At 51.4% G+C, this 26608-nt stretch overlaps 1 protein-coding gene across 8 annotated transcripts in view; it reads left to right on the top strand.

Annotated features, from left to right (window-relative positions):
- LOC8086458 (nephrocystin-3) overlaps nt 20916–26608 on the top strand; it is a 45821-nt gene continuing 40128 nt past the window's right edge. For 2 of the 8 annotated variants that reach the window (XM_021463986.1, XM_021463992.1), the window contains exons 1-6: nt 20918–21517; nt 22042–22125; nt 23657–23847; nt 24720–24824; nt 25304–25404; nt 26337–26415. In XM_021463986.1, coding sequence (XP_021319661.1) covers nt 21358–21517; nt 22042–22125; nt 23657–23847; nt 24720–24824; nt 25304–25404; nt 26337–26415 — 720 coding nt within the window. In that variant the 5' untranslated portion in view covers nt 20918–21357. Of the gene's footprint in view, nt 21518–22041; nt 22126–23656; nt 23852–24719; nt 24825–25303; nt 25405–26336; nt 26416–26608 lie in introns of those variants that run through there. The other 6 variants (XR_002454407.1, XM_021463989.1, XM_021463987.1 and 3 more) reach the window with 6 other exon arrangements.

Here is a 26608-nt window from a genome sequence, read left to right as displayed (position 1 = left end):
CACGTACTAGATATTATTTGTAGTACAAGTAGCTAGCAGGGCTCACGTGTAAATGGGAAAGGGAAAGATTAAGAATATTAATTAACTTAGTGACTGATTGAATTCCTAGGGACCAGAATATTTCCTACCAATCATAGTAAAGCTGAAATTTGAGACTAATGAAATATCTTGACTGTAGAAGAAGACACACTGCTACGTAGACACAATGTATAAATTTGTGTGTATTCTCTTATTTTTGCTAAATTCCAATTTATTAAAAATAGGTATTATAATTACAGGAAGCAAGTTAAACTTTCGGCATGATGTATGAAGGAAAATGGAAGGATCCGATATCACATTTGTGAATGACAGGCAAGTCATGTAGACGATACATAGATTTTTTTATAAAAATGAACTTATTTTCAAAATACTTGCATAAAAATATATTTTCTAAATTAAACTGGACATGATGATTATGATGGATAATGATTACTGGATGATAAATAAGTATTTATATAGAGAGAGCTCATGGAATGTGATGATGAATTTGGGTCGGTCAAGCTCTCTCTATATCGACTATGAATATATAAGGACTCACCCTTCTCACTCATTATGTGGGCCGTATGAAATCGTATCGGCAAGTGAACTCGTTTGGGACGGGCGAGTCCGGTACCCATGAATGTTGTTATATACTCCCTATGGTAAGTGAGGAGAGGGTTGGGTGACGAAATTCCCAATCAGGTGTCGATGAAGTACACCCAGGCGCATATATTAGCGCACGTGGATAGATGTGGATGTATATAATATACGGAAGTGGGGAAAGTCACGGTATTTTGGCCATGAGTCATACCTAAGGAAGTGTGATGGAAAATTGGTCAAGATAATCATGGGTAAAGCGATACAAACCTGCGCAGGGTTAAAACCATGAATTCACGTTATGTCTCTTGGATTGGAGGCTACGGGGGTGAAGCGTCCCCGGTAAACCAGGAACTCAAATGTGATACAATACTAGTCCCAGGAGGCTAGTACCACATTTATTACATCAGATAAGTTTCAGCGTAGTAGTCTCGGTAAGCGTGGACACAGAAGGCACGCTATAATAATAAGACACCAAAATACAACATAGGTCCAAAAGACCCAGAAACAAACGATATCACAATCGAACATCTGACGAGTCCCAATGCCACAGGCTTAGTTGGGTGCAGACACGACTTTACTCGAACGCCACTTCGGGATCGAAGTCCGGATCTTCCTCTGTTTAATAAAGCAAGGGTGAGTACAAAGTACTCAACAAATCCAACCTTACCCTACGGAAGGGGATAACAGTATATATGCATATGGATAAATCAAGGATGAGGCTTAGTTTTATTTGCATAAAGCTATCTTTTTACACATGCAAGGTTTCATTTCACAAATACTGTTGTAAAAGACCTCTTTTTCTACATATGATAGTATTTCTAAAAAATGGGGGTTTGAACACAATTTTAAGTGTTGTTGAACCCTTGTTCCCACAACACAATGGCAGTCAACCATTTATTTCCAAAATCACACTCACTCTCATGTTTTCACTCATCCCAACCCATCTAGTTGTTGAAACCAAACCATAACCCGTCCGAGACCGCGGACACGGCTATCCAGATAGATTTACACTCTGCAGAGGTTGTACACTTTTTCCACAAGTAGGATACTGTCGAGGATACCAACAAGGGGTACCCTCACCAATGCGTATAAGGACACCATCCGTGCACACGGGCGACCATCGACGGCCGTAGCCTCGAAGACGGAAATACTGTCGAGCGAATCGGCCAGGGCTCGAGCAGCAACTGCCGTCGAATACGGAAGCGGGCTCGAGCGAACCGAGGGGCGTCGAGCGCAAGGACACTGTCCGCCGCCTGACGCGCGCACGCGGGTCGGAGCATTTAATGCACCTGACGCTTCCCCACCTAACACATGGGCCACGGGAGGCTTCCGTCCCATCGTTCTTTTTGCAGCCTTCCCACCGAACGGCCCCGGGCGTGCCAGGGCACGGGAAACAAGGATGGAACGTCTAATCGGGACCCCCTCGAGGCCACAAAGGTCAGCGCTCCAGATATCAGCGTATTAAATGGCGTCCGACCCTCGACCGAACAGTGTCCCTTCCTAGGGACAAGTTGGGCGTCGACCGACAACACCACAACTACCCCGCCGAATCTGCCGCCATACCGTACAAGCGTGCGACCTCAGAACTAGCGCAAGGCGGCGGGCAAGGTAGGACGCAGAAGCACGCGTAATCATCACCGGGCTATCAAGATGGGACGGCTCGAGGCCGTGACGTACGGAAGCCTCGAGTAGGTCGGCGCTCCATGCGGCTATCGACCCCTACTCTAACATCTACGCATGTACCCTAGGTCTCTCCTTGGAGCTATAAAAGGAGAGACTCAGGAATAGAAAGGGGAGGACAACACAAGACCACGCTCATACGCAGTAGAGTTCCACACTTCATACCACGCTTGTATTCGCCCCTGTACAAGCACTTAGGTGCAAGATAATACAAACTCTCTCCCCCCGCTGGACGTAGGGCCTTCTCTTGCCCGAACCAGGATAAATCTTTGTGTCTTCTTGCATCACCATCCGGAAAAGGGAGCACGCACACAAATTTACTCGTTGGTGTGACCCCCCGGGGGAAAAACACCGACAGTTGGCGCGCCAGGAAGGGGTCCTGCGTGTTTTTTCATCGATTTCCCACTCCTTTCCGGATGGCTGCTCTTGCCTCGCCGCTTCCGCGCTCCACGGTGATTTGGTTTGGGAGTCTCGAGTTCATGTCTACGGGCTCCGGCTACGACATGATCTTGCTCTCAGTCAAAGGACCAGGAGGAGCCCGCGTTACGCTAGCACGGTTGAAGGCCCCGAGACGCCCTCACCATCACGCTTCCCCGCCTAAGAAGAGGCGCGGACAGCATCACCGCGGCCGTCCTGCTTCAGCACGACCAACAACTCGTGCGAGGCAGGACGTAGGCCACAAGTCGGCAGCACCGTATGACGGAGCAACAAGCGCGACGACTCAGCACCGCGCAACGACGGGAGGGGACGCGTCTCGCGCGCTCTCCCCCACCGCAGCTAGGCCCCTCCCACACGGGTCGTTCTCTCCAAGAGCGGCACTGCCGTTCGGATTGGACAACGCCGCGGCGTCGCTCGCCAGGGGGATATGCCCAAATGCCCAGACATACGTAGAAAGACCAATGGTCCTCCCACGTAGCTCTGAAGCGCGGCGGCCGGCGTCCGAGCTGCCGGACCTTTCCCAAGTACGAGGCCTCCGTCGTCTAGGCCCCGGACGATACTCGATCACCCCCCTCAGGCAACGATTGCTGGAGGAAGGACATGGGTGTTTCTACGCCGCCGAACCGGACTCCGACTCCGAGACAGATAGCTATGACCCTACAAGGGAATGCTATCACATCGACGGGGCGGCAGAAACCACTGACGAGACACGGGATGCTGCTGCGGGTGGTCGAGCCCCCGCGGCGCGAGAAGACCCCGGGACGCCTGGGAACGACGGACAGCTCGACCCTCTTCCTCAAGAAGATAGAACCGCGCAGCTCGCGCAGCTGCGGGAGCTCAAGATGAAGCTCGACGAAGACCGCGAGCGTCTCGTCCTGCTCGAGCAAACCCTCGAACAAGACCTGCCCTACCCGCCGGGCGGAAGTGTCCGCAGACGCGCTCGAGAGGTACATCGACAGATCGTCGGCGACGCAGAGCCAGAGCAACCTGTCAGCCGTTTCCCTCGAGCAGGCCAAAATGTAGTGGCAGCGACGATGCTGCTACGTAACATGCCAGAGCCGTCGAATTCCCAGGCCCGACGCATTCGAGATGAAGTACAGACATTGCTCCAGGTGGCAGCGGTTCAACAAGCCGAAAGTTCGGCGTCTCGACGACGAGGAGCTGCCACAGAGAAGCGCGACGAACAGCCTCTAAACGAAGAGGAGGTGTCAGTCCATCAACAACCTCCCCCTCGAGGTAGAAAGACCGCCCTCATCCTCCCTGCCGACAATCAACGTCGACACGACGCGCGGCACGACATCAAAGAAAATAGACGCCGCCGGCACGGAGACGCGGAAGAGCGCGGTTATAGCGCGCATCGCGGCGGGAGATACGACAGCGACGAGGACCGGGTGGCCCCCGAGCCACCAGGCCCACGGGTGTTCAGCAGGGCGATCCGCAGCACGCCCCTGCCCAATCCATTTCGACCCCCGACCAGCATCGCGAAGTACAATGGAGAGACCAAACCAGAGTTGTGGCTGGCCGACTTCAGACTGGCCTGTCAGCTAGGTGGCGCTCGAGGTGATGATCGAGCCATCATCAGACAGCTACCCCTTTTCCTCTCTGACACCGCCCGTCGATGGCTCGAGGAACTCCCTGCCAATCAGATCCACAACTGGGTTGATCTGGTCAGAGTCTTCGAGGGTAACTTCAAAGGGACCTACATACGGCCAGGGAACTCGTGGGACCTAAGCAAGTGCAAGCAGAAGTCGGGAGAAACTCTTCGGGAGTATGCCCGACGCTTCTCGAAACAGCGCACTGAGCTGCCGCACATCCCTGACCACGACGTCATCTTGGCGTTTGTCTCGGGCACCACCAGTCGAGACTTGGTGCGGGAATTAGGTCGCAATCGACCTCAGACCGTCGACGAGCTGATGGACGTAGTAGCCAACTACGCGGCGGGGGAGGAGGCAGTCGGCGCCTTCTTCAGCTCAGAAGGAAGAAAAGGCAAGCAGCCCATCGACGAAGATGGGACCTCCAGTCGAGGCCTCAAGAAAAACAAAAAGAAGCAGAAAGCGCGACAGTTCCACCGGGAAGGTTCCGATGACAACCTTGTCGCCGCCATGGATCGAAAAAAGCCTCGAGGCCCTCCGGATGGAGGCATCTTCGACAAAATGTTGGAGGAACCGTGCCCTTACCATAAGGGAGGCGCCAACCACAAGCTCAAGGACTGCCGTATGCTGAGAAGGCATTTCGACGGTCCGGGGTTCAAAAAAGATACGCGTGATGACTCCAAGAAAGAGAAGGCTGGCGGCAAGGAGGACAACAAAGATGACGACGGCTTCCCCGCCGTCCACGACTGCTACATGATCTACGGCGGGCCCTCGACTCAATTGACCACGAGGCAGCGCAAAAGGGAGCGTCGCGAAGTCTTTGCAGCAAGAATGGCGGTGCCCCAATACCTTAGCTGGTCAAGCACTCCTATCACTTTCAACCGAGAGGACCACCCCGACAAGGTAGTCGCCCCGGGCGTCTACCCGCTTGTCGTCGACCCCATCATCATCAACACCCGACTCTCGAAAGTGCTGATGGATGGTGGCAGCAGCCTCAACATCATCTACCTCGAGACCCTCGACCTCCTCGGCATCGATAGAGGACGCCTCCAGCCGAGCGCCGGCGGTTTCCATGGCGTCGTGCCAGGGAAAAAGGCACTGCCAGTAGGTCGAATTGACCTACCGGTCTGCTTCGGCACGGCGGCCAACTTCAGGAAGGAGACCCTCACCTTTGAAGTGGTTGGGTTCCGAGGCACGTACCACGCCATCATCGGGCGCCCGGGCTACGCCAAGTTCATGGCTATACCCAACTACACCTACTTGAAGATGAAGATGCCCGGTCCCAAAGGCGTTATCACTGTCAGTTCCTCCTTCGAGCATGCCTACGAGTGCGACGTCGAGTGCGTCGAGTACGGGGAGGCGGTCGAGAACTCCACCGAGCTCGTCGCGAAGCTCGAGGCCCTGGCCGCTGAGGCTCCAGAGCCTAAGCGCCACGCGGGCAGCTTCGAGGCGGCGGAAGGAACCAAGAGGATCCCGCTCGACCCCAACAACTCCGACGGCAAAGTGCTGACGATCAGCACCGACCTTGACCCCAAATAGGAAGTCGTGCTCGTCGACTTTCTCCGTGCAAATGCCGACATGTTTGCATGGAGTCCCTCGGACATGCCAGGCATACCGAGGGAAGTCGCCGAGCACTCCTTGGAGATTCGAGCCGGTTCCAAGCCAGTGAAGCAGCGGTTGCGCCGATTCGACGAGGAGAAGCGCAAGATCATTGGCGAGGAAGTCCACAAGCTTTTGACGGCCGGATTCATCAAGGAGGTTCATCATCCCGACTGGTTAGCGAACCCTGTATTAGTTAAGAAAAAGAATGGGAAAATGAGGATGTGTGTCGATTATACTAGTCTGAATAAAGCATGTCCAAAAGTTCCCTTTCCATTACCACGCATTGATCAGATTGTCGATTCTACCGCGGGATGTGAAACCCTTTCTTTCCTCGATGCATATTCTGGTTACCACCAAATAAAAATGAAGGAGTCCGACCAGCTCGCGACCTCTTTCATCACGCCTTTTGGGATGTATTGCTACGTGACCATGCCATTTGGGCTTCGAAACGCCGGAGCCACGTATCAACGTTGCATGCTCCACGTATTCGGCAAACATATAGGGTCAACGGTCGAGGCCTACGTCGACGACATTGTCGTCAAGTCAAAGCGGCGAGGTGACCTGATCCAGGACCTCGAGATTGCCTTTAGCTGCCTACGCACCAGCCGGATCAAGCTCAATCCCGAGAAGTGCGTTTTCGGTGTGCCTCGAGGCATGCTCCTAGGATACATCGTTTCGCAGCGCGGCATCGAGGCCAACCCCGAAAAAGTCTCGGCCATCACGAAAATGGGGCCGATCCGAGACATCAAGGGTGTACAGAGAGTCACGGGGTGCTTGGCGGCCCTGAGCCGTTTCATCTCGAGACTGGGAGAAAAGGCATTACCATTATATCGACTCCTAAAGAAGGTCGAGCGCTTCTCTTGGACCCCCGAGGCCGAGGAAGCACTCGGAAGGCTGAAGCAGACGCTGACCTCGGCACCAGTCCTGGTCCCACCTCAACCTGCAGAGCCGCTGCTCCTCTACGTCGCGTCGACGACCCAGGTCGTCAGCGCGGCGGTGGTGGTCGAGAGGCAGGAGGAGGGGCATGCGCTACCAGTTCAGAGGCCAGTGTATTTCGTCAGCGAGGTGCTTTCGGAGACCAAAGCACGTTATCCCCAAATCCAGAAGCTGATTTATGCCGTAATCCTTGCCCGTCGCAAGCTGCAGCATTACTTCCTTGGCCACCCCATCACGGTGGTCTCGTCTTTTCCTTTAGGTGAAATAATCCAGAGCAAAGAAGCCACGGGAAGAATAGCAAAATGGTCGGTCGAGCTCATGAGTGAGACTCTCACTTATGCGCCTCGCAAGGCCATCAAATCGCAGGCCCTGGTAGACTTCATCGCAGAATGGACGGACACCCAGCTCCCCCCGACCCAGGTCCAGGCGGAACTATGGACGATGTATTTCGATGGGTCACTCATGAAAACTGGAGCCGGAGCCGGCCTGCTGTTCATCTCACCTTTGGGCGTCCACATGAGGTACATAATCAGGATTCATTTTGCCGCATCAAACAATGTCGCAGAATATGAGGCCCTCGTCAACGGTCTCAAGATCGCTATCGAGTTAGGAGTCCGGCGCCTCGACGTCCGAGGTGACTCCCAACTCGTCATCGACCAAGTAATGAAAACCTCGAGCTGCCACGACCCAAAAATGGAAGCATACTGCAAGGAGGTCCGTCGACTCGAGGGCAGGTTCCACGGTCTCGAGCTTGTCCATGTCGCTCGACGCTACAACGAGGCAGCCGACGAACTTGCCAAGATCGCATCTACCAGAGGCACAGTGCCACCTGATGCATTCTCAAAGGATCTTCACGAGCCATCCGTCGACCTAGGCATGGGGGCCGGCGTCGACGCCACCACCGCCCAACCAACCATTGCTGTCGATACGCTCTTGATGGTGGAACAGATGATGGAGACAGAACGACGACCGGGTCGACCATTCGATTGGCGCACACCGTTCCTCGACTGCCTTATCCGCGGCGAGTTGCCAGAAGACAAGACAGAAGCTCGTCGTATCGCTCGACGGGCCAAATCATATGTGATCTATGGCAAAGACAACGAACTATATCGACGGAGCCCGACTGGGATCTTACAACGTTGCATCACCGTAGAAGAAGGCCGAAAACTCCTCGATGACCTGCACTCGGGGGCTTGTGGCCACCATGCCGCTCCACGGACCCTTGTAGGGAACGCTTTTCGGCAAGGCTTCTACTGGCCAACGGCCGTGGCGGATGCCATCGAGCTCGTACGCTCGTGTCATGGGTGCCAGTTCTACGCCAAGCAGACGCATCTGCCCGCCCACGCTCTTCAGATGATCCCCATCACCTGGCCGTTCGCGGTATGGGGGCTCGATTTAGTAGGACCTCTACAAAAGGCGAAAGGAGGGTACACCCATTTGCTGGTGGCCATCGACAAGTTCTCCAAATGGATCGAGGCTCGACCCATCACCAACATCCGCTCCGAGCAGGCCGTCCTCTTCTTCACTGACATCATCCATCGGTTTGGGATCCCCAATGTCATCATCACCGACAACAGCACCCAGTTTACCGGCAGAAAATTCTTGGATTTCTGCGATCAGCATCATATCCGTGTGAACTGGTCTGCAGTAGCCCACCCTCGAACTAACGGCCAGGTCGAGCGTGCCAACGGCATGATTTTGCAAGGACTCAAGCCAAGGATCTACAATCGATTGAAGAAATTTGGCAAGAAATGGGTCGAGGAGCTTTCCTAAGTTCTATGGAGCCTTAGGACAACGCCAAGCAGGGCCACAAAGTACACCCCGTTCTTCATGGTCTACGGCTCTGAGGCTATCCTCCCCACAGACCTCGAGTATGGGTCACCACGACTCAAGGCTTACAACGAGCAATCGAACAAAGAGACTCAAGAAAACGCGGTCGACCAACTCGAGGAGGCTCGAGACATGGCCCTCCTCAACTCTGCCAGATATCAGCAGAAACTCCGACGCTACCACGACAAGCACGTGCGCAAGAGGGACCTCAACGTAGGCGACCTTGTCCTACGACGCCGGCAAAGCAATCAAGGACGCCACAAGCTGACTCCACCTTGGGAAGGCCCGTACGTGGTGGCCGAGGTTCTTAAGCCAGGAACGTACAAACTGGCGGACGAAAAGGGGGCAATCTTCACCAACGCATGGAACATCGAACAGCTACGTCGATTCTACCCCTAGAAGTCCTAAACTTACGTTCCTACGTTTTGTACGAAGATTTTGCAAACGAACGCATGAATAAATAAAGTCTTTCCCTCGAGCGACTTCTTTTTGTGCCCAAAAAGAGTTACGAATCTTAGTCTCGACGTTAAAAGGGGATGCCGACCATGACCAATCATAGTCCGCACCCCCTCGGGGGCTACCAGGGGGACGACCCCCCCCCCAAGTGTCGAAAAGGCCAAGAAATTTTCTTTTCTTACTTAGTAAACCTTGCACGGTTCGAGTAGCTAAGGCGCCTCGAGCCCCTCAAAGGCCGAGGGATAACGAGCCGGAGAACTCCCACGCCCCCGGGCTACGGAAACTCTACTCACTTCCTCACCTTTGAGGTAATCGAGGTTGTTTTTGACGAAAGATCGAGCAAGGGATACAAACGTAGGAACAAAGAGAAACAAAAGAACCTCGAACGGAAAGACAAATAAGCATTTAACAATCACAAAAAGATACTGTATCACCTAACAGCAGAATTAATAAAGTATCATACAAGGGGCCCCAGGCGCCCTGAGCAGGCTCGCAGGCCTCAGTCCGCGGTACGATCCTCACCGCCCTCGCCTCCGCCCGAGCTAGCCTCGGGAGGGAGCACCTCAGGCTCGAAGAGCTTGGCCAACCTTTCCCCAGGAGCCTCCGCGTCGTCGATCAAGGCATGAAGCCTCTCCTCGTTCTCCGCGTCGGTCTTGGAGATGTCGGTGACGAAGCCATGGGACACCACCTCCATGTCGTAGGAGAAGCCCGAGCAGACAACCGCCATCGCCCGCTTCACCCCGATGTGGAGGGCGTCCCGCACCCGATCTCGCAGCGTCGCGCCTATGTAGCACAACTGATCGATCAGGGCGTCGCCTCGAGCGTCCTCCCTCAACTCATCCATAGGCTCGATCTCCCAAGAGGTCGAGAGATCGCTTATCGCCGTCCGCACTCGACGGTTCAAAGCAACCTCAGCCTCGAGCTGAGCCTTGGCGTTGCGAGCCTCGGCTTGGGCGGCCAGGAGTTCGTCCTTGAGCCCTGTAAATGCCAATACAAAGAAGCTTTAGGAAAAACTCAAGCACACCTCGAAAAGGAAATTCGACAAAGGAAACGTACCTTTGATGCTCTCCTCTAGGGCCGTGTTCTCGCCGACCAATCTGGTGTTGGCACGCTCGATCTCTCTGTTGGAGCGCGCCAGCTCAGTATTGGCGACGCGGAGATCTTCGATCACCCTGCCAGCCTGAGCGACGGCTCCACTCTTCTCCAGCAATTCTCCCTTCAGACGCTCGACGTCGTCAGAGAGACTGCGGGATCGAGCTCGCTCCATCTCGAGGTCTTCAAGGGCCTTCTTCTTTGCGTCCTCGGCGGCACCCCTGGCGACCTCATTGTCCACGCACGCCACTTTCATCTTCTGGAAGGAATCGCGGAGGGAATCCAGGTCGGTTTGGAGAAGGCCCTTCTCCTTGTCCAGGTCCGCAATGACGCTCTTGTAGGACAGGGCCTCCTCCCGGGCTCTGGACGCGGCCTCCTCGACCGTAAGAGCCCGCTCCCGTAGCTGCATCGCCTCCTCCTCCGCCTTCTTCGAGACCTCTCGGGCCTCGGCCAAAGCAGCCTCCCTCGCCTTCTTCTCCTCCTCGAGTGCTATGAGATCTTTGTAAGCTTTAAGCAGCTTTTCCTGCGACTCGAGGAGTTGATCCTTGAGGAGGGGAAGCTGCTCCCATCCGCCCCTCGTGGCATGTATGAAGCTGGACTTGATGCGAGAGGTCTCTTTCATATCCTGCGAATCAGGGGTCGGATGGATTAGAATACAGAAATCAGAAAGCACCATAAAGATTGGAGTTCAAGAAACACTTACAAAATAAGCTGGCCCGAGCCCGTTGTTGATGACGTCCGATAGGAGCCCCACCACGTGTTTCATCCAAAGGCGGAGCTCCTCGACATGCTCCCACTTCTCGACCTCCTTCTTGTCGTCGAGGAAGATATTGGGCTCGGACGGGTCGGTGGAAGCTCGGATACGAATCCGATCGGGACACCAGTTCTCCATCTCCCGATCAGCCCGCGCCTTGACGCCGCGGATAAAGTTCTCGACGGTCTCGAGAGAACCCCCGTGGCGCAAGAACAGGTCGGCGAGGCAAGGGAACCGCCCGTCGTCGTCCACCGTCTTCCACGTGCCGTCCTTGCTCCCTGACGACCCAATCTCGTCCTCCTCAGAGGGAAAGTGGTCCTCCCATGCTCGACGCTCCCGGAGGAACCCCGAGGCGATCCCGTCCATGCCGTAGATCGTCCTCTTAATCTCGGACTCGGGGTCGGTGGGGGTGCGCATCATACAGGCGAGCGCCACCACTCCGTCCGCTCGCCCCGACTCTGCCCGGATCGCGGCAGGCGCCCCCGGGAGGAGCCACGCTGGGGTGGGAGGTCCGTACACCGGCAAATTCTCCTCCTGATCGCCGGGCTCTTGCGACGCCAGTGGCGCCGGTTCGGCCAAATCTTGAGGCGGGGGCTCGAGTGGCTCGTCCTCTTGACCCCCAAGCTGCTGCTGCTGTTGCTGCCCCAGCTGCTGCTGCTGCTCCTCCTGCTGATGCTGCAGCTGCTCCTCCGGCTGGGGTGGCTGCTGCTGCTGCTCCAGTGACGGTGGCGTCGCCTCGCGCTCCCGCTCCTCCTCCCCCTCCATCTTCCTTTGCGCCTCGAGAGCTCGAAGGCCTGCAGGCCAGGGAGTCCGTCCCGCGACGTTGGGGGTCGACGCTTCTTCCTCCATAGGGCGAGCGCCCCCAGACGTTTCGTTGCCATCAGACGTATCGCTGATGGTGATGGGTTCCCCCTCGACCCCCAATCGAGGGGGCTCGGGGGCTCCCTCTGACGCTCGCGTCTGGGGGGCCGCATCATGAGTCGGCGGCGACGGAGTAGGCGCGGGACGAGATGAAGCCCTCTCGACGCCGGCTGGAGGTTGAGGGCTGGATGAGCCTACAAAACAAAGGGTAAGGGTCAGACGTTATGATAACCAACACAAGAACATCGCGACGCCCGGGAATTAACTACGAACCTGGTTCCTTGGAGGCGGCACCCGTTCTGAGCCTCTTGGCCATAGACGGTTGGGCCTGCTCAAGGGTCCGCTTCAGCCTGAGAAAAGGTCGGCATATGAGGAAAGGTGGAAGAATGGGAAGACAGAAACCGCAACATCAAAAAGGCTTACCCCACAGGGAGAACGGCTCGCCTTACGCCACCCCGACCAGCGGGCCTCGAGCCACCCCGCGTCGGGGCTCCAGGCCCCTCGAGGGCACGAACCGGCTTAGGTACGTCGGTCCCCGCCTGGCGGACGCCGGGACCCGCGCTCCTACGGCCGGCGTCTCCTTTCTCAGAGGCCGCGGCGCGACCACGAGTTAGCGGCCCCGACGCCTGGGACCTAGCCGGACCGCTCTCCCTGGGCACCGGGGGAGGGCGCGGTGCGTCTTGGCCCGCCTTGGGCGCGGGAGGGGTGTCGGCCCGGGGACGACGAGATCCGCTCGGACCCTCCTCTGGCGCCTCCGTCCGGGGGGCGTCGACGTCACCTCGAGGCGGGCCCTCGAGAATCCGATCGAGGCGCGACGCCATCCCCTCGGAGTCGTCGCTGTCCTCGTCGTCATCGTCATCATCGTTGGGGGATTCTTCCTCAGGCTCCCCCCTCTGCCTGGATTTGGCTCGACGCGCCTCTAATGCTTGGCGGTCGAGGTTCTTCTTCTTCTCCCCCTTCTTCGCAGAGTCCTTGGCAGACTTCAGCTTTTCGGCGGATTGGCGCCGTTTGTCGCGATCGACCTCGTCCTCCTTTACCGGAGGCCTCGAGGACCGGACATCAATCCGACCCTGCCAAAACTACAGTAGACTTGGAAAAAAGAGAGGGGAGAAAGGAAACCCAGAGTCGGGGATGCGTGCAAGAAGAAAGCGTACCAGATCGATCGAGCCTGCGTCAGGTCTCATGGGGAAGCCGTTGACATGCTCCGGCTGAAAATCACCGGCAATGGCAGCTCTGACTCGGGCCGCGACTTCGTCGTCCGCCGGAGCCTCGTTGGACATCCGACACGCCTCGAGGTCCCGAGATGAGGCGCCAGGGCCCATCTCATCCATCCTCAACGGTCGTGACATCAGAGGGAGAACTCTCCGGTGATGGACGGCCGAGAGGACGAGGGCGGCGGTCAAACCTTCCTGGCGAAGCTTCTTCAGGGCGTCGAGGAGGGGGTCGAGCCGAGACTGATGAGCTTGGACGACGCCGTACGTCCAGTCCGCTGGACGCTCCAAGATCAGACGGCCCGAGTAGGAAGGCAGGAGGTTGTCGTCATTCCGCAGGTAGAACCACTGGGAGTCCCAGCCGGCGTGGTTGGTCGATAACCCTACCGGGATGTACTCCCGCGGCCGGTCCGTCTTCCCCGTCTTCTGCACCAGATTGAGGCAACCCGCCCGCACGGGCTTCCTCACGCCCGTAGTTCCGGTGGGGGCGTGAAACAGCTCGCCCCTGTAGAGGTGGAGCCACAGCTCCCAGTGCGGCATCATCCCCAGGAAGCCCTCACACACGGCGGCGAAGACCGCCGCTACGGTGATGGCGTTCGGAGAGAAGTGCTGGAGCTCCACCCCATAATGGAAGCAGAGGGCCCGCATGAAGCGGCTTGGGGGCGCGCCCAGACCGTGGCGGTGGAACTTGGCGAACGACACCACGTAGCCCTCGGGCGGCTGAGGCCCCCTGTGACTTGCCGGCGGCGCGATCCACTCTGGCGACGACAGCGAGGTGCGGCGGCGCAGCAGTCCCTCCCTCTCAAGCTCTAACAGCCGGCGCTCCGTCATCGACGACGGGCGCCAGTCGTCGGCGGCGACGAGTCTTACAGGCATCTCGGCTGAAGGGACGGTGGGTTTACTACAGCTCGAGGGGGCTTGTGCGCGTGAGACGGCGAAGGAATAAGAGCGAGAAGGCGGAAGGGAGAGGAACGGCGGCGACGCCACGACGTACTTATAGGCAGCAGTCCGCCAACGGACAAATCCGAAAAATAAGGTAACTCCCTCCCTTAAATGCGCCACCTAATCGTCCTCTCACTCCTCACAGGTCGGACTCTCCGAATTCCCCGCCGATACAGTGTCGTAACGTCATCCGCCTAAAAAGGCACGCCCAACGGGCAGAAAGGCGAACCGCCACGGCCGCTTCCTTCCCTCGTAAGCCAAGGGACGTAACCACAAAAGTCTCGAGAGGTCGATGGCTGGCCCGCCGAAAGGGTTCGACAGCCGATCTCGAGCGCCAGAGTCAGGGATCCCCAGCGAGCGGTCGAAGATCGAGGCCCGCCTCGAGGTCTCGCTGGCGATGTTCAAGGTAGGGTCGAGACAGTCGAGAGGAATCCCCCCGACGGGAGGCATCGAGCCGCCAGTCTCTATCGAATGAGACTGGTATCCCCGACCACGTCGACCCTGCTTTATGAGGACGCCTCCGGGCTACAGCTGACCCCCTCGAAAGGGGCACGGGTTCTCACTTGGACTACCCGCTAGGAACTCAATTTGGGGTGGAAGACGCTCGCTCTATCGAGAGTACGTCGAAACCCCCGGGCAAAAACGAGCCAGTCAGAACCTTCCACCACTGGTGTCGAAAGCGTTTCTGCGAATTAGACAACGTAACCCTCGAAGGAGTCAAAAACTCCTCCGAGGGCTCGGGGGCTACCCCCGCGGGGTCGCTCGCGCGCCCCCACGGAAATTTGACCGCAAAACAAAGCCTCCACTCGAGCGCCTACGCTCGAATGAAGACTCGGGGGCTACTGTCGAGGATACCAACAAGGGGTACCCTCACCAATGCGTATAAGGACACCATCCGTGCGCACGGGCGACCATCGACGGCCGTAGCCTCGAAGACGGAAATACCGTCGAGCGAATCGGCCAGGGCTCGAGCAGCAACTGCCGTCGAATACGGAAGCGGGCTCGAGCGAACCGAGGGGCGTCGAGCGCAAGGACACTGTCCGCCGCCTGACGCGCGCACGCGGGTCGGAGCATTTAATGCACCTGACGCTTCCCCACCTAACACATGGGCCACGGGAGGCTTCCGTCCCATCGTTCTTTTTGCAGCCTTCCCACCGAACGGCCCCGGGCGTGCCAGGGCACGGGAAACAAGGATGGAACGTCTAATCGGGACCCCCTCGAGGCCACCAAGGTCAGCGCTCCAGATATCAGCGTATTAAATGGCGTCCGACCCTCGACCGAACAGTGTCCCTTCCTAGGGACAAGTTGGGCGTCGACCGACAACACCACAACTACCCCGCCGAATCTGCCGCCATACCGTACAAGCGTGCGACCTCAGAACTAGCGCAAGGCGGCGGGCAAGGTAGGACGCAGAAGCACGCGTAATCATCACCGGGCTATCAAGATGGGACGGCTCGAGGCCGTGACGTACGGAAGCCTCGAGTAGGTCGGCGCTCCATGCGGCTATCGACCCCTACTCTAACATCTACGCATGTACCCTAGGTCTCTCCTTGGAGCTATAAAAGGAGAGACTCAGGAATAGAAAGGGGAGGACAACACAAGACCACGCTCATACGCAGTAGAGTTCCACACTTCATACCACGCTTGTATTCGCCCCTGTACAAGCACTTAGGTGCAAGATAATACAAACTCTCTCCCCCCGCTGGACGTAGGACCTTCTCTTGCCCGAACCAGGATAAATCTTTGTGTCTTCTTGCATCACCATCCGGAAAAGGGAGCACGCACACAAATTTACTCGTTGGTGTGACCCCCCGGGGGAAAAACACCGACAGATACCATAACTTACACCGTCGTGCAAGCACAGATCCATCAAAGTCATTACCCTCCATAGCTAAGTAATGGCGCTCACCACGGGAACACTAAGGCCACATCTCATGATACCACAATAATTCACAAAGCTCTTTTCATATATTTCCACAATTTCACATACATCACTTAGTGTCCCGTTGCACACCTGCCTCCAGGTGATTGCCATACTAACTAGAGGGATTCAGACTAAGCCTTTTCCAGGCAAGGCGAGTGGTTGTACGATAAATGAGTTAGGCAAGATGAATCATCAACTCAGTCCTTAATCGAGACAAGGCGGATATCTTCACGCTTAACCCCGCAAGGTATAAGCCACAACACCAGGGCATCCCCAAAAGAGATCCCATCCGCCCCATCTCCATAGTAATCACATCTATAACTTGTTCATTAACCCTTTCATAATACCCATAATTTATTTTCACCACTCACACCTTTTACTTTTAAAATCATTATATTTGAAAAATATAGCGATGAGTATCCAGGATGAGTAACAAGTTCTAAACATACTAAATAATAATATTTCTGTCATAGCATATTATTTGTTTCTAGGTTTGAACAAGACAATTACCGGGTAATATCAATTCAAGGATGGCTATTCAACAGGTTTTAACTAGGCAGCGGAAATACTTCGTACATATATCGTACATGCAATATTTAAAACGGCTTCTACGGGTTGTGTTTAAAAATAGGATCAATATGCATCAAAGTGGATCGGTTGGACTTGCCTCCGTCGGCGTCCTCAGCAAACTCTTGCTGACAGTCCGGGTCTTCGGCGTCAAACTCGCGGTACTCGTTTCCAACGTTCTCGTTTTCCGGCTCGTTCACTCCGTCAACTAAAATACGCGACGAACGACACAGACAACAGACACAGATAAATAATCATATAAATTCAAATGAGCTCCAAAAATCATGAAATTAATATGAAAGGTAGATCATGATTTTAGATGAATTTAGAAAAAAGAATTATTGAAATCAGAGTTAGCATGTGGCATTTGTGAAATGGCCGGAATTTAATCATGCGAAAAAGGCTAACGATGATTAAGAAATACATGCTTCACGAGATGAATTTTGGCTGGTAGTGCATGTTGCATGCATGCATGTACTATTTGAAGTTAATGCTTATGGCCCACACATACATGGTTAGAGAGAAATTAGCAGGGGTCATTAGAGCTCTTCTGTATGTCATGGTTCTATTCGTGGAGTTCTTAGCAGTGAATCGGTACAGATAAATACAAGAAAAAAAATACAGGAAAAATACTACAGAAAGACAGAGAAGAGCAAGGAGATGCTCATGAGCTGCTCACCTCGTCTTGCGACGACAGTCGAGCTCGGCTTGTGCGTATGGCCGTATACGGTATACGCGAAGTGAGAGTGAGTGAGCGAGTGAGTGAACGTGCTTCTCGGGTGGTGAGAGTGAGCACCCGAGAGTGCCTTTTTATAGGCCAGAGTGCTCAGGTCGTTGCCATTAAAAATGCTACTGTAGCGCATGGACGGTGCCTAATCACCGTGTCCTTGCATGCAGGTGTATGCAAATGGATGGTGGCATGTCCTGCATGCATGCATAAGATATATATTCGTGTAGGTGCACTGCTATGTTTTCTTGCATGTAAGCTTGCTGGTACTCGCTGTTATTTATGCACGAAAAAAATATGGATAGATTAGATGGAGATACTATAGAGCTCAAATTATTTTATAGTTTTTGAAATATATTTTGAAAATAATTTTTAATGCGAGTGATTTTTGAATGTGAATTTTTGGGATGTTACAGGGGGCCTATAGGAGGTCCTATCTCACTATATGGGTGATAATAGATTTCTTACTTATTTTTCTAAAATATGCAACTTTTTGATAAATGATCCTATGAATGAGAATGGATATGACAAATGGATAGGAATGCATTTCATTTGATTTATTATATGCTTGTTGAGTACTTTGTACTCACTCTTGCTATAACCCTCCCCCTTCAGATGAGAAGAGATAATATATGATGATGAGATAGGCCAAGAATTTGATCAAAAGGGAGCCACTGGAGGAATACATGATACAAATATTTTTCAAATATAATGTGAAGGTTTGCTATTATTTTGTTTAGATAATGTTTATTAATTGTTTTTAGTTAAATGTGACAATTTTTTTTGTAAGGTCCTAACTATCGTCCTGTTGCATCACTTTGATTAGGGTCATTATTCGAGAAGACATCACTCTGTCGGGTAATAATCCTTAAACTAGCATTTTTACCTTGGTAGTGAAAATGCGGGGCGTTACAATCAACTACATATTTTGGTATAAAAAGAGCTGAAATCTACAATGCACATACTTCTCCATCTGCAATCTGTCTACCAAGAACAAAAGATAGGCATGTGCTAAACTGAAATTTGAACTCTAAACAGTCAGATTGTAAATCAATGGACTAAGAATTGATATTGTTGCTTATCACCATTGCAGCGATGTATTCATATGGTCCTTCAACAATCCCGAGCTACTGAGCAGGGATGCTCCCTCTTTTCTGACCTGCTCTGAGAAGGAACCACATGGACTGAATATTATTCATCGGAGCCATCTTAGGAAATGGACGTAGAGGGCCTGGACCGGGAAATGTTGTGAGCACATTGTATACCAACTTTTTTATTATCTGACTTGAATTTAGTCTGTCTGATCAAGATTTTCTATGGATGTTCTTCTGTCGTCAGAACTTCTTGTAATCCTATGGATGTTTAGTATTTTGAACCATCATAGCAAGCAGTGTTAATTGGATGTGCCATCTAATTCTTATATGTTGTTGCTAATTGATCGTTTTTTCTGAGAACCTAAACAGTAATGGAACCATAATATTATACAGATTTTGTTGTCTGCAAATTCAAAGACCATAATGTTAATTTATTCTTGCCATTTGCTATGTCAATGGTTTGTTGCTAGCAGTTTTTGTGGCAGCGTAATGGTGCAGGTGCAGCTTAAAACAACTGCTACAGAACGGCTGCTTGGCACACAACATGCTGTTGGTGGCTGCAGCTCCTATAGCTGCTTCTGCAATGCTACACCCATAGCCAGCACTATATAGCTTCCTTTTTTAATTGTCTCCAGTCTTCAGGTATACGAATGTTGTGTTATCTGTTATAGATTGTATACGCTTAAAAATACAAATAGTTTTGTTCTTTTTTGAAGCGAGAAAATCTTTGTTATAATTTTGGCCATATGGTTTAATAGTTATAAGTTTGTCAAATAATCATGGTAGGACGTCCGAAGGGCACCTGATGTTCTAGTAGGAAACAAGACCTAGCAAAGTGCTCTCTAGAGATTAGACTCAGGGTAAGACCAAAATAAGGTCTAGCCGGAGTGAAGGCCATCCTTGAAGGGAATGCCTCCAGAGTAAGTTTAAAGTTTAATAAGGAAGACTCACATCATAATAATACATGTCTTTTTTCTCTTAATCGTCAAGGTCGTGGATTTATATCAATTTCGGTTTTATGGGCTTCATACATTGTGAAGAAAAGTACTCAACAAGGTTTACCGACCGCAAGGACATACAGCTCGGCATGTCACCCAGTGATAGTTCAGTGTACATTCACTATGGGTGTGTTTGGTTCGTTTCTTAGATAAGCCTGGCTAGCAAAACTAAGACAGGCTAGCTCTGGCCAGCTTTAACTAATGCAAGTAGCACATGTTTGGTTGCATATACTAGCTAAGCTTGGCTAAGAATCGGTGTGTTTGGTTGCCTGGTTTAGTTTGAATAGACTCACCTCTTCCTTCACCTGGTAATTTTACCTCATTTCAGAACTTTAGTCGAACATGTTGTCAGCACGAAAACGCCTGGGGCTAGGGCTGGGGAGGCGGCGCCTGCAGACCAGCGTGGCAGTGGTGGAGGCGGAGTGCGTCCACATAGTCGATGGAGGCCCGCATCCCCGAGCAGGGCACGGAGCTGGTCGACGGTTCCCTGGTGGAGGACGGAGCCGGCGGCTAGCAGGAGGACAGAGTCGAACATCTTGACGATGCGCGCTCTTGGCTGGTGGATGCTGAGCAGCACGGTGCGTCCACGCGTCTCGGCCATGGCGCAGAGCGCGCCGACGATCTGGAGCGCAGAGGCACTGTCGAGGCCGGAGGTGGGCTCGTCTCGGCCATGGCACAACCTCGATGCCGATGGAGACACGCCTCCACTCTCCACGTGGGGGAGGAGGTGAGCGCCGTCAGATCTGCGCCACCAACGAATCCGGAATGCACCGTCGGATCCATCGGCCTCTGCACCGTCGGATGCACTCGCCCTCCGGCCATGGCGTCAAGGAGCTCCCTCCTTCCGCTCCTGCTCCTCTGCACCGCCGCCGCTGCATCCTGCTCCACACCCTCGCGGAATGCCGAGCTGGACGCGCTGATGGAGCTGAAGGCGGCGCTAGACCCGTCGAGGCGCGCGACAGCGACCCCTGAGGCCGAGGGGACTACTTCGAGGGGGTGACCTGCGACGCCCGCAGCAGGGTCGCCACCATCTCGCTCCAGGGGAAGGGGCTCTCCGGCGGCCTTCCTGACCTCGCATCGGGGTGGGAACTGGTGCGAAGGGGTGAGCGAACCAACGAGAGGGGGCGCGCAAGGCCGGGCCAAGCCTGGCTCTGCGGAGAAGGCCGAATCGGGCGTTCTCAGGAAGTCAGAAAATCCATACAAGTTAGGCTTCTGCAAGCCTGGCTAAGAGGCCGACCAGGCAACCAAATAGGCCCAACTTGTATTGTGGAAGCCTGGCTAGGGAATTATGCAGGAACCAGGCTCTATGATTACACGGACCTGAAAAAATTCATGTAAAGCGAATTGTTTACAAAAATCTATGATCGTACATGGTCTCACCTAATGTTGTCATCATAGTTAAGATATATTAGAGGTCGTTAATATTGCAATTATAGGATCCTAACCCTAAAAAACGTATAAATGCAGATTCCATTGGCTAGAATAGTAGAATCAAGTCCATTAATCCAGATTGTAAAGTGTAAAACCATGCCATGGAGTTGAAATTTGAAAACCATACCTCAGCTGGTCGCACTAGCATCTTACACCATGCACCCGCGGTCGCCGCCTCATGCCCCCACCCGCACCACATCCAACCCCCACCCACAGCGCCGCTGCCTCCTGCGGTCCTGCACCCATCCGCGGCGCCGCCTCCGGTCGCCGGCTCCTGCCGCTTTCCCCTCCCCCAGCGCCGCTAGATCATCCCCACTTGCCGCGCCGGTGGAGCTTGCTGCAGGGCTCCGCTTGAAACTGTGGAGGCAAGTGCCTCAATCTCAAGCTCCTCCAGTCCTTCACTCCGCCGACGATGTAGGTGCCCGCCACCTCTGAGACGGAAGGACAACAGCACGTGGAGCGACTGACAGGAAACACTTACAGGTGGGTCCAGCGCTATTCGGGTGGGCTCCGCTCTGTTGGCCAGTGCTTCCCGGATTTTCTTTTTCGCCTAGGGCTTTGTTCTTTTGGGACGCCGCCGCCACCCTCCAAAGGTTCCCCCCACATGGCCGCCTCCTGCCTCCGCCGCCTCCGCCGCATCCCTCATCTCCTCCTCCAGCCCGCCGCAGCCACTCACTGCCTCTTCCCAACCCCCGCTGCCAAGGCTGCTCTGGTCACGGAGTCGTGCCCATCCGCCGAAGGACTGCTCAGCACCCTCCGCCCCGGTGAGTGTCGATTCCATCCCGTCGAGAACACGGAACCCTGTTGCTAATGGCGATTTGCTTAAGCACGGTCAGCTGTTTCATTACCGTTCAATGCTGTGTGTACTGTTCTTAAATTGAAATGAGAGGTTCATAGTTGTAGTTGGCTAGCTTGTGCCCATGATTAGGGGTGATATGCTGTTGACGTTTATCCCCCAAACTCAGGATTTTTGCTTGCTTTGAGATGGCAGTTGTTTTCTCAGCTAGATAGTTTTGACATCGGACCATAAAAAAAAAACATCTTTGGTTTCTGTGATGTCATATAGCATTTTCAATTTCATGGACTGTGTTCTCAAATCAAACATAGCTATTTCTTGTTCTTTGCAAATTCATAACTGGGCTGCTGGAAGCAGAAATGAATCAAACTTATCCCCTACCACTTCTGAACAATGCCCTGGCTGTTCTAAATTTTCCAGTGCAATTAAGAGTGATACTGCTTCAGTTTCCCATTACAAGTTGCTCATAAGAAGTGTATGGTTTTGCCTTAGGTTTTGCGAGTAATGGTAACTTCAAACATCAATGGCATCACAAGCTGGATTCATCAGTTGGTGCTGTATTGATTGGACATGCAGGTATATTTTCTGTACTACTTCTGGTTACACATTTTATTATTTTGTATGCAGCCTATAAATATGTACCCCAACTCCTCAGGTTGGTATGGCATTGTGTGAGAAATAAAGCAGAAAATTGTCCCAACTCCTAGTGTCATCCTCTCCCTCAATGAGAGTTAGAATTCTGCTACTACCAAGAGTAAGAATTCAGCGACTAACAACTTGGACGTATCAACAAGCGCTCACATGTCATCCATTAACAATATTGATGGCGATGTCCCAGAGGTGGCAGTAGTGTGCACGGACTCAGATTGGTTAGTTAGCTTGACGAGTGCCGGTAGCATGGTAGGCGCCATCCCAGAAAGCCGGCCACTGGAAAGATTCTTTGATCATGAGTGTTGCCATTAATGCCTAGGAGGGCACACAACGTCAACCTCGTCCATGGGAGAGTCAACGATCGAGTGTCGAGGGATCGGTAGATAGGGCAACACAATCTTGATCTCCGATTGGAAAGAAAGAAAACACAGCAGCAGATCTGATGATGGCCATGTGCCTGAGTGACTGTGCAATAGTCCGGCATCCACCGGCGATGGCGTGATGACTGGCCGCGCCCTACAACGATATCCTAGTGTCCCCAACGGCCTCCTTCTTGGCCAGTGGCAGCAGCAGCACTAGGGAGAGGGGAGGTGGATCGATGAGTAATGCAGCAGTCCATCAATGCCCACGGCGAGCCACCCTGATGATCTATCGCTGCTCGACACTAGGGCCAAAACCATCTTACAAGGGTGCTGGCCCTAGTGATCTCCCTGGGGGCAGCGCGGCGGTGGCAGCACAAGCCTCGGCTTAGGCTCAAAACCATAAACTCGTGATGCCATGAAGGCAGGAAGGATTGTGTATAATGTGTGGGATGTATTGCATTGAGCCTTTTGGATGGTATATATATAATATATATAGAGACTTGGGCGGGCAAGACACCTCCATGGATACATTAATACCGGATTACAATCCTAACTACCAATACAAAATATACTAACAGCCCCTCCAGACCAGCTTTGGGCTTTTAGAACAAACATAACTTTTTGCAGCCAGCCTTCGTGGCCTCCAGAAGCCAACTAAAGGATAAAACAAACAGGAGTGAACTAGGAATTTCAACGTGAATTTGGCACCCAGTCGACATAACCAAACTAAGGTACATCTTGTACCTTTGCTAGGACACCAAAATCTTGCTTGGATTAATCAATGAAACTATATGATGCCCTTCATCAAGCTATATTCACCATACTAAGCTTCACAGCTTCTCCAGTTATTATTCTTTTTCTTTTTGTTGTTGCTTTATAAAACTTGTTTGACCATTGGGTCAGTCCTTACCATTTGTTAGCTCTCTTATTACCTATGTACATGTATGACAACCTTACACTTCCATAAGTTGACTTACCTGCATACATTCCGCTTGGTGTTTTGATGTTTGAAAGAACAATATTATTTTAGTGTAAGGATATTATAAAGTTAATTTCATATCATTGTTTGCAGTACTAAATTAATCTTATTGCAGTCTTTTTTCTTGGTTTGAGCAACGGCTCTGCATTTGCCCAGGAAGACTCAGTTAGCCCAGCTGCAGCTAGTGAGCATGCTGAGGGAAATGCTCCTGGTTTACAACGGATTGAAGATGGATCAGTGGTCTCAAACGAACACACAGTCAAATGGAGAATTTACACAGATAATGGGAGGGAGTTTTTCCAGAAAGCAAGTAACACATTATCCCTAGTTTGATTTCAGATAAATTTTGGGATCTGTGACGTTTCTGAGAGAACCTACTTTTCTATAGGTTGTGTTTTTTTGTTCTGAAATTGTTTTACATATGAACAATGCAGAAGTCAAACTATTGAACACTACCCTAGTTTTCCTGTACTCGTCTGGTTTTCTGAACCTTGTCAGTGCATGTTTTGTGTTGGGAACTGAGGGTATAAGCCTTCAGTTTCACCATTAGGTCATCTGCTGTTATGTGATATTACTGTAATATCAAGTCATCTACCATATTGCTATGGACAATTATTTATACAAAGCATCAGTTTAGTAATTTTTATTAATTCGTACTTACCTTTCTATCTGTGCAAATGAACTCCAAATTTGGCTTGCTATACTTGCTACAGATTTCATAGGGTCAGCGCGACATGTTTAAGACCGTTCCATTGAAAGAACTGTTATGAACTGCATTTCCCTTGTTTCACTACCTTTTTTTTTCCCAGACCAGTAACTGAATTTCATTACCAAAGCAAAGAAATTACAGAATTTTAGCAAATAGCAGGAACGTAAACGAAAGCGTGAAACAAAACCCAGCACGTCCATGAAACTGATCACTGAGGGATCAATCCCATGAACGAAGACTACCGCCACAAATAAGACGAAACACAACGACAACCAAAACTTGATGTTATTATATTGTCCATAGCAATATAATAACAGCAAGTTCGTAGTTCACTACCTACATAGTTATTATATTGGAATTGATCTATGAAATAAAACGTGGGCTATATTTCTGTAATCAAATACCTCATGAGAGGCTGAGGAAATTAAAGTTATGATTTTGATGTTCACATTGTCTGTCTATTTTGTAGAGACAATTGGATGAGGCTGAGAAATTATTCCAGGCAGCCCTACTAGAAGCTAAGGAAGGATTTGGACTTAGAGATCCACATGTCGCGTCAGCCCTAAACAATCTGGTAATTGTTAGTTTTGTTACGTTCTGAAAACGGAAGTGCACTGTGCTGTTTTTAATCTTTCAGGCCGATCTGCAGTATTTATGTTGAATCCTTAATGAAGATGTCTGATATTATATTATTGATCATTTACCTGACAGATATGACTCTGTTGTAAAGTAAAAACATGATTCAGCTGATTTTGATAATTTTTCTGAGTTTATATGCTTTACCATAGTTCTGTTTTTTCAATTTGCATAACGAGTTTCAATTTTCTTTTTCTCTCATCTGCTGTTCTATGTTCAATCAAGCCCTTGAAGTACTGTTCTATTCTGCCAGCCTTTATTTTACCCACTGCATCATATGGGTCACACAATTGGGCAAGCTTACAAGTTTGAACTATGAGTTTAACTGGATTTTTTGCTGGTCATAAACTGCTCTTATCACTAGTCTCGGTTAAATGAATTGACTCATTTAACCTTTTTTCTTCCTGACCTTTACAGGCAGAGTTTTATAGGTTAAAGAAAGAGTATGAGAAAGCTGAACTACTATATTTGGAAGCAATTGAGATCCTGGAGGAATCATTTGGATCTGATGATATACGGTACATTAAAGACTTCATTTATTTCCTGCGACATCATGCTGAGTGTCAATTCATTGTAGATAAGCAGTATTTGTTTCGAGTTGTAAGTGTCAATTTTTCTGGATTCAGAGTTAGTTTACACCACTGTAGTCAGAGTTTAACAACTGCTGTAGTACTACTCGATTGCAAGCAATAATCTGGTCTGATCAGCGAGAATATTTGATTTGGTTACCACTTGGATATGTTTGAGCTATCAACTATCATGGACTATTATGTTATTTGGTTACTGGTACCTGGTAAAAATTGAGGAACCCAAGAGGAATTAGACTGGGATTAGCAAGGAATTGAGGGGAGGCAAGCAGAAACATGGAAGCAGGAAGATGAATCCTGAATGTTCTGTTTGATGATTTGCTCTGATCCTGCTTGATGCTTTTCTAGCTTTTCCCTTCTCCGGAGGGGTACATGGCAGCCTGCCCCAGGGACATTATATGCATGCACCCTACCTAAAAGGGTACTAAGTTTGGTTAAAGAAAATATAGTGTGTTTGATTACAGAAATAGAGTCCAGACATAGAAATTGTAGGGGTACAATTTGTTAGCCGTAGAGTAGGTTCAAGTTCAATACATACTTACAAAAGTGTACTGGAGCATAGTGCTATTACAGTTGTAGGCCTGTCGCACACACAAGTGGACTGGAGCACAGTGCCATAGAAGTTATAGGTTTGACAAACTTATAACATTTTAGCACAATAGCCATCACATTCCAAATGCAAAGTTTCAGGGATAAAGCAGCACATGTAAGGCGTTGTCTACGGCCTACAGGAAGAATGCTTGTTTCTAAATCAATTTCCTATCTATCTCAATGTGTTTCTATGCTTGATCATGTGTTGAAACACCAAATACATGGTATCCTAAATTTGGCCATTCATCAGATTTATATATTTTTTAATGTAGGGTTGGAACAGCTGTGCATAGTCTTGGAATATGCTATCATCTTCAACTCAAGCTTGCTCAAGCCCAGACATGTTATGAGGTAACCTTTTGTTGCCTCATGAGTTGTTCTTTTTTAAGCTTTTCTTCTTTTTTCAGCTTTTATAGTTTCTTCTGTAGTTTTGCTATGCAAGTATGTGTCAGTCGCTGGATCTTTGCTCTAGGTGTGAGTAGGATCCTTACTCTCATCGAGAGGATAGCACACAGAGTTGAGGCAATTTTCTAGGTTTATTTCT

This window comes from Sorghum bicolor, chromosome 6 (assembly GCF_000003195.3).
Source record: "Sorghum bicolor cultivar BTx623 chromosome 6, Sorghum_bicolor_NCBIv3, whole genome shotgun sequence".
Lineage (NCBI taxonomy): Eukaryota > Viridiplantae > Streptophyta > Magnoliopsida > Poales > Poaceae > Sorghum > Sorghum bicolor.
The sequence above is the reverse complement of the archived record's forward strand: the minus strand, read 5'-3'. Positions and strand labels throughout refer to the sequence as shown.